This window comes from Crocodylus porosus, unplaced genomic scaffold, assembly GCF_001723895.1.
Source record: "Crocodylus porosus isolate Cpor-Errol unplaced genomic scaffold, CroPor_comp1, whole genome shotgun sequence".
NCBI lineage: Eukaryota > Metazoa > Chordata > Crocodylia > Crocodylidae > Crocodylus > Crocodylus porosus.
Window position 1 is genome coordinate 48,171,274 of NW_017728950.1, and position 8,890 is coordinate 48,180,163.

Consider the following 8,890-nt stretch of genomic DNA (forward strand, 5'->3'; position numbering starts at 1 on the left):
GACAGTGTCAAAAGCCTTCCGGAAGTCCAGGAAGACTATATCCACTGCTACCCCTGCATCTAATGATCTGGTGATGTGATCGTAAAAGGCTACCAGGTTGGTCTGACAGGACCTGCCACTGATGAACCCTAAGTGTTGGTTGCCCCTAAGCATATAGTCCCCTGCTGGCCCCTCCTGGATGTGTGCCAGCATAATTTTCTTGAACAGCTTGCCTAGGATCGAGGTGAGACTCAAGCTCCCTCAGCAGGGGACACCTAAATCATGGTGTCTCTTTCCCAGTCTGAAACTATGAAACTATGTTGGAAAAGTCAATGTTCATTCCCCCAAATTCACAATCCTTTGATTAGATTTACTGACAGCTTTGTACAATTTACTGTTATAATTAATTATACAAATCATCAGGTGTGTAACTCATTTGGCACCCCTCTAGGCTGGATCCAGACTGAGGGGCTGCTTGCAGGCTGGATCCAGACTCCAGGGCTCTTCACTGTGCAAATCTGGACCCACCTTCAGTGGCAAGGTGAGCTGTGGGGCAAGCAATGCCAATTAGCTTTGGGAGCTAATGCAACCCTTGCTCACCTAATGCCACGAGAACACATCCCCAACAGGGCTTCTATATCTTGGAATGTGATGGAGGGCCCTGCCCCTGCTCCCCTAATTTCTGAATTCCTGGTGCCTCTAGGAGCCCCACAGGTTGGAAGACATGGCTCCATGAGCCAGATCTGGACCACAGGCTGCATTTTTGTCACCTATGATATTTATCATGCCGCTATGTTTCCAACATGCACCCCGTGAATTTCCTTCCAGAGACATTGATGCAAATGATCTGCAATCCAGATTCTGGTTGTGGTGATATTGGAGTGTTATTTGTTAGTTATTTACTCCCTAGTTTTCAGTTCAGTGTTGAGGGGTTGTCAGCTGTAAAGTATTCTGTAATAGAGAGCCCTGGAAATATTTCTGTCTCTAAGGAATGCATGTATATTATGTCCTTGTAGGAAGAGGCTATGATGTTGCTAGTTATAATGTTAATCAAAACCTTGATAAAACCATTTATGTGAAATCTAATGTGGGGGATGCAGAAGTCAGACTTACTATTTTGTCTCACTGTGCTATTAAAATTGTAAATGTTTAAAACCTTTTGCTGGAGTAGAGAATGCTCCATCTTTACCAACATCTTAATATCCACTCATCTATGTTGGGACCTGGAACAGCTGTACCACCTCATGGGGTTACAGAAAGTCTGCTGAAGGTGCAGTGGGATCCTATAAAGGACTGATGTCTCTTGAATGACCATAAGCAGCCATTTACTTGTTTCTCTGTATAATGGAGAATGGATTATTCTCCTGGGTTACCTTTGGAACTCTTGGAAGCTTCCCAGGCATGCTGCTGCATTTTCAGTCAGACAGGAGTGATGAGATCAAATGAGCAATTTTCAATCCTCCAGCATCCCAGGATGCAGCACTTCCAGTCTGTCATGCTCCCCCTGTTCCTACACCCAGAGTAGGGATAGAGCCCAGGCATCCTGGCTTCTAGTGGCAAGTCAGAGCTGTGCAGGCCAGAAATGGTATTAACCCTTAATGTGTGACTGCCCACAGCATGTTCCAGCTTAACACCACTTAATGTTCCACAGATTTAATGTGGTTTAAGTATAACATGTAACTTCACCCTATGTGTCCTATAGTAGTCTTCACTGAAACACTGGAGTCCTGACAGGAAGGAGTAGAAGCTAAAAAATCCCAAGGGAGATAGGTATCAAAATCATGTTGAATATTAGTGGGATGTAGATGACTAACCATTAGGCTCTATTGAATATTTGTAGCCATAAAGAAATTACTCTTCATGATTGTTATGGAGTGAGGGCTCATGAAATGTCTGTTACAAAGCTGACCCAACTCTCCTAGTATATCTCATTCCCAATCTAAACAAGTCTATTACCTCTGCTAACATGGACCTTACTTTTAACATAGGCCTTTGAATTGTGTAGTACATTTTTCCTAGAATGAGACCATGATATTCACTGGTTATATTTTTCCTTGGTGTAAGTCTGTTGTATAAACTTTGGGTTCACTGGGTTCGGACAAGGTGGAATTTGGTTCACTTAAGGTAGCCCAGAGCTATATCAGCCTCTTTTTTACGCATAATTTCAGAACTGTTGAAGCCCAAGTTTCTACAAGTGAAGGCTTGTGCATTTCATTAGCCACCTGTATCTTATTCAGACTTTCTGGGGGTGAAGTGTTCATTTCTTTGTGTGTCCAGCAGAAGGAACATAAACTTTATCCTTAGGACAAAGACATAAGTATGATATATTGACATTATTGTTCACAGGAGAGATTACGTAGCTCATGAAGTGTTGCCAGTGAAATGCAAGCTACCTGAAAAGTATGTCAAGAGTGATGATAATATGGATTTGACCTCCACATATACACAAGACTATAATCCCTACCCTATTTGCCGAGTACCTCCGTGCTTACCCCGTGAGACTAAGTATACCACCAGTGACAAGATGAATACTATACCTACCTACAAAGGTATGCACCCACACACCCTAGCAGCTAGTTTGTAAAACGGGCTTCAGAAATAACAGCTTTCTTGAAGAAGCCATAACAAGAATATAGTGTCTGTTATTCCTTATATCCCCATCTCTAATAGGTAGCTTCTATAGAAGCTATAACCACAAAATAATTACTAGAGACCTGAAGAAGAATATATTGCATTCAGAAGCTTGTTTAAGACTATCCCAACCATGCAGTTGGTCCAATAAAAATATCATCCAAGGAAATCATTTCCTTCTGGGAATGCATCTGGGTTGGATATAGAATAAAGACAACATTGTAAATTATTTCTAATTCTCTGTCTCCTTCAGGTTGGCCAGATTTATTTCTGGGTTGTACAGCTATGTGGAAGTCTTTCCCCGCTCTTCTTGCCAACTGCCTAGAGAGCCTCAGCCCTTCATTGGGCCCTTTGCCACTGCCCCAAACATAGGCTACAACAGGAAGCTGAAGAGCAATGCAAGTTGCCACATGTCAAGTGTGGTGCATTTTTATTGCGCTGGTCCCCTGTTGTCCAGCTGCTAGATGCTTCCAGTTTAGCAGAGCATGTTACCTTTTTTTTTTGAAACTGCTGCAAGTTTTAGCACAGATATTCAATAGAAACACTTTTGAGCAGTACTCTTGTACTTACCGGACATGTCTACACAAGACAATTATTGAGGAGCTAACTAATCAGCTCGGCAGCAAACATTTTAGTGTCTACACATGTACCCCAGTTAGGGGGCACAAAACTAGGGGGCACAAAACTACCACTGCAGGGTAGTGCTGGTATTTGCAAATACAGGTACTACCCTGCTGCAAGGTATTTTTGAGTGTAGCAGCATACATGGAGACACTGAGCTGTCTGGCTGGGGCACCAGGGTGCTTCGGTGTGGGGGCTGCACTTACCTAGTCTGCATCATGACATTAAAAGTTTTTATTAATCACTTCTCAAAGTGAAAATCATATGTAATATGCCATTCTGTGAGGTTTCAAATAATACTGTTTTGGCAATAAATGCCTTTTGGATGAAGTTGTAAAGCTATACAATCCAGTGCTATATTGGATTGTGGGTTTAAATAAAGCGGCCAGATATCACAATGCAAATTAATTTTTAACATTGTATGAACTATATTTTCAAATTATCTTGTCTTAGCTACACTTAAGTGCTTGTATGTATCCATTGGGTATGTAACCTAATTTTAGGGTTGTTTGGCTTGGTTATACTGAGATCTGCCTGAGCCTGTATAACACGTGGTTCATATCAAAGGTTCTCTTCCATATTCCCTAATGTTTTCAAGATGGTGGTACATGGAAAACCATTAATATCTACTGGAGAAGAATTAGAGTTTCAATAAAATTTTAACATATTTTGAGGAGATAGTAGCATGTTGGCTTAAACTAAGTAAAATAAATTCATAATGTCTAGGATGACTCCAAATGTGTGGAGATAGTAAAAGTTTAAAATTGAAGAGACATGGAAACATTTGTTGTATTTCTAATATTTTGTAAAACTCTTGATAGTATCTATGAACTGCATGGACTAGAGTATTACAAACAAGGCTGAGAAACTGTGAAAAACTGTGTTTCAGTGTGACTTTGATTTTCTAAGTACTTTAAGTGTCAGACCTTTTAAACCACCTGTGCTCTTTCTTGGAGACAGTCTTTCATGAACAGGAGCACCTGGCTAGTTTCTCACTTAATGAGCCCCTGCACCCTCTCATCCTAGGATCCAGCTTGGCCTATGCCTTTGTTGGCCTTTGTAGGTGTTCTACTTTTGAAAAAATATGTGCTGTACTAATCTTTCAGTTGACTCTGGGATGATTCTTACCAGGGATTAGAGTGAACATCTCAAGAGCTGCTACAGCTCTGTAGCAAGGGGTCATAACTTATTTCCACTATAACACACACTCACTATTTGGTGACATACTTCCTTGGCTCAAAGGAAGTTCAACCTGAACATCTGCGCCTGCAGCAGTTTGAATCCTGGATGATGACGACCACTATTTTGGGATTGAACTGGGGAATCTCAAGGGATAAAACCAACCTAGAGTTCTAGTTTGAGCGGAAACTAGTTTGAGCTAGGAGGTTTTTAAGGTTTGGCTTGACAAAGCCCTGGCTGGGATTTCTAGTTGGGGATGGTCCTACTTTGAGCAGGGAGTTGGACTAGATGACCTCCTGAGGTCCCTTCCAATCCTAATTTCCTATGATTCTAAAGAGCTGGCAGGAAAGGTTAAGGAGAGGGGTAGGAGTTGAACTTCACATCTCAAACATATTTTGGTGCCTAATTCCAGGCTGGAGGGAAGTGCCTTTTTTCACTTGGGGCTTCCCATTGTGAACCCTCTCCTGGAATTAAGCCAGGTCAGGCTTATCTCAAGGAAAAGCATGAACAGACTACTCCCCTCCACTCCAGTAGCCTAGTGGTTAGGGCGCTTAACTGGGAAGTGTGAGACATGGGTACACATTCCTGCTATAAATTTAGCTCTGGAGAATTTTGAACAAAGGTTGCTGAGTCTGTGGAGGGCTACACTCGCCGGTCTTTTCTGTAGGTTAGGGCCCCTCCAGCTGGGAGCTCCAATCACCTGACTGGGCTCCCAGCCTCGAGGCACAGGCCGCACATTAAAATTAAAGCTGGATAGAAACCAGCTATAAAGTTATTACATATTTTCCAGCAATAACTTTATAGTTGGTTGGACCTTTTTTAAGGTACCACGGTTAATTTGCATGTGTGGCCAGCCTAAATTAATTGCACAATTAATCAGAAAATTGCATAATACATGTGATGTGTAGAGGGGAGCCTTAGACATACCTGTTCTGAAAATCCATGCCAAATCTGGCCCTGCAAAGCAGCTAGGTAGAGAAATGCCTGGGTTGAGATGCCTTTCAGGGCTTAAGTGAGAATGAGGTCTCCAAGCAGCCTAGCAGTTCCAGGCCTTGAGTGATTATACACAAGCCCAGCAGCAAAAATATAGTCCTCTAGGGATATTAGGCAGCAGCTGAGAGGTTTTGAGAATTTCAGCAGCCACTTTTGGCAATTTTAATGAGCCATGTATAAAAAAGAAGAAGTTATTTCTGCTTAAGAATTCAGTCTGAATGCCTAGGCTACTTATGATTTTGCTTTGGAATGAAAATATTCACAAGTGCTTTAAAATAATACACTTACCCAGCTGCTGGGTGGCAGCACAACTGGGCACATCTACAGGTGACATTATTATACTGAAAAACCAGAGGACCCTCCCCCCGTCAAGGTGCATCCAGATCTGGCCCATGAGGAACTGCAAGGATTAATGCAGCTTGCTCTTGCTTCCTACTGCTGCTGCCAAAACACATCCCGAGCAGGGCTCTGGACTGTGGAGTTTAAAGGTGAGTTCCAGCTCCCACCTCCCTCACCCCAGCCTTTCCAGGAGTCCCACAGCACAGATCTGGCCCAGGGGCCACATCTTTGACACTCCATAGTAATGGTTAGGCAACTACATTTCTTTGTAGATTTAGCTCCAAATCTCCTTGTTGACATAATCCTGGCCTCAATGGGGAGTTTGCCACTGACTTCCAGATGTCTTCAAAAACAACCAAAATTTCAAACTTCAGAAAAGCACATGAAAAAGCACCCTGCTAGCTGACCAGGAGACCCCCTTTTTTCCCCTGCAGTCTTGCAATGAGTGCATTTTTTGCATAGTATATTGAGGGCTCAAAAGGAAGCTAGAGTCCTCAGCAGCATCAATACCAGTCTTCTGCTGCTCTGCTCTTAGGGTCAGGACAGTAACTTGTGACCAAACATTTACTTTTTTAAAATGTAGTTTTCATTTTCAGCTTTCCACTGTCATGCACTTAGCTCTGGTATAATTCTGTTTGTGCTGTATGATAGCCACAATTTCAGTGGGAATAACACTGCTTGGATTGGAGAGATCAAATATCCTGATACTTAATTGCATCATTTGCTTTCTAGTACTCTGAAATCCAGACTTCCTTCCTGGGCAGAATCAGCTGGAAGATTATTTGCTTCATGACTCTCTATGTGGTTTAAAAGTGAAAAAAAAAAAAAGAAATAAAAAGAACCCCACCACCAGATCTGGGTTAGCTCCAAGACTATTTCATTTCAACTTCCTACCAGTAACCATGTTGCTCTCAATAGTAAATTGCACAGGATTAATAGGAAGGAAGAAGGATGGGTTTGTGGTTACAATAGTGGTCTGAGCCAGAAGTCTTTGCTACAAATTTACAATGGAACTTTGGGCAATTCACTTTGATGTTCTGTGCCTCAGTTTTCCCATTTACAAAACAGGATATAATATTAACCAGTCCAAGATGTAGATAGGGCACATTCCTGTTCAGAGGTAGACTACACTTAGATGTTTGGGGTTGGAAGTACTTCACAGTACTGCTACTACTACTAAATATTACTATTTATTTTTTGAGTGTGAGTTTCTCTCTCATGGTGACACCATTGTTACCCTGTCAAGTAATACAAGCAATGTCTAAGATACTACTCTGCACAGCTCCAGGTATCATCAAGAAGAAAGACAAATATCAAACTCCCTTCTAATTCAGAAAACTGGTCATCATCATAGAGGAAGACATGGGAAGGAAGGACAGTCATGTAGCTTAGGTTCTAGATTAGGGCGTAGCTGGATTTAACTCTTAGATTCCATTTGTGAATTTGTCACTTAATCTTCTTGTGCTTTGGATGAGGATACTACTTGTTTTCTTGTACCATTTTCTGTCTGGGCTATTTAGACTCTAAGCTTTAAGGGTAGGAACTATGTCTTCTGCATGTTTGTTCAATGCCCAGCACAATGGGATGCTGGTTACAGATAGAAGCTCTTGATGAACAAATGACACACAATGATTATAAAAGCAATTACTAACTGAAGTTACTATGACATATTTTTAAACTTGTTACAGATTTTCTGCATAGATGGGCACTTAAATCCACCTTCTCTAATGTTTCAGATGACTATGTGCCATGGAATGTACCAAAACGTGAGATGATTAAGCCAAACAATAAATATCATCCATCAGAAGAAAAATTTGACCACAGAACCACTATCCAGGATGACTACCAGTTTAAGGGGCCAGTTGCCACGAAGAGCTACAAACCTTTGAATTTGGTCCAGAAGAATATGACTCCCTTTGAAAACCTGACAAATTATATGTTGAGTTATGTACCACATCCCCTGGAGAAACGCTTTGTCCATGAATATGAAAAGTATAAGCCCTCTGATACCCCATTTGATGGCCTTACCACCCACAAACAATCTTACAGGGGGCTGGCTGGCCTGCCAGCCAAGGCAATGAAGCCACGCCATACAGTGCCATGCCATGATGTCCCATTTCCCTCTTCCACAGAGTTTCGGGACAAATATTTGCTTTGGCCACACCTTCCCATATCCATCAAAAAACCTGCTGTGTATGTCCCTCCTGTGGAGAAAATGGACCTTAAGACAACTATGCAAACCCATTACACACCCCATAAGGGCCAGCCTGCCAAGTCATGTCAGCCACTGGCTCAATTTAAAAAAGGCACCATGCCCTTTGACAGCTGCTCCACCATGAAGGATGACTACAAGGCGTGGCAGTGTGCAAAAACAAAGCCCATTATACATGCACCAGAACTGAAGGTGGCAGAAGAACCAATGGATTACTTGACCACTTTTCAGACCCATTATGTGCCCCACCCACCTACTTTCACAAAGAGCTTTAAGCCAGGTTGGTCAAGTCTGCGGTCTGTCACACCATTTGAAGGACAAACCATCTACACAAGCAGCTACACACCAAAGAAGATTGCCAGGTGCCTTGCCTCTTACAAAGAACCACCAGGCTATGTGTTTCAAGAAATTGATCCTGCTGGTCACAAATGCTACCTTCCTGTTTTAGAGACTGAACACCCAATGCATTCAAAGGGTAAAGAGCAAGAAAGCAGCCTTTCTGGGAATGGATTTAGCCTCCAGGAGCTACCAGTGACAGGTTGATTCTTTTTGGAACTTTCTTTAAAACTGACCATGCCTTTTATACCCTGAGAGATCTTAAAAATAAGTTTCAGTTCCAGGGACCTGCTCTTTCAGGAACATCTGAATAAAGAAGAATCCCACCACCCAGGGGAAGTATATTTTAGTTGTCTGTTGGTTGTCCTTGGTTGTGTGTTCTTCCCTGCCCCCTCATCCCTAACCCTTCAGAAACAACCCTCTTTATCTTTACTTAAGAGATGTGTATCTCTTGGCAATAGATTCCTAGCTTGTAAGTACATCAAGTGTTTGACTTCCTTGGTGATGAAGGTATTATAAATAGCATAGATAAGTGATTCTGAACCAGGGTGCCTTGAGGGCCTTTCAAGGATGTTGTGTAAAGTTAGCACTGTTAGGTAT

General features: G+C 42.1%; 1 protein-coding gene across 1 annotated transcript in view; it reads left to right on the top strand.

Annotated features, from left to right (window-relative positions):
- The window catches only part of SAXO1 (stabilizer of axonemal microtubules 1), a 10,598-nt gene extending 1,941 nt beyond the window's left edge, over positions 1-8,657 (top strand). The window contains exons 2-3 of the mRNA XM_019554770.1: positions 2,326-2,528; positions 7,479-8,657. Of these exons, the coding sequence (XP_019410315.1) occupies positions 2,326-2,528; positions 7,479-8,497 (1,222 nt within the window). The 3' untranslated portion in view covers positions 8,498-8,657. The remainder of the gene's footprint in view (positions 1-2,325; positions 2,529-7,478) is intronic.
- Positions 8,658-8,890: the final 233 nt, after the last annotated feature.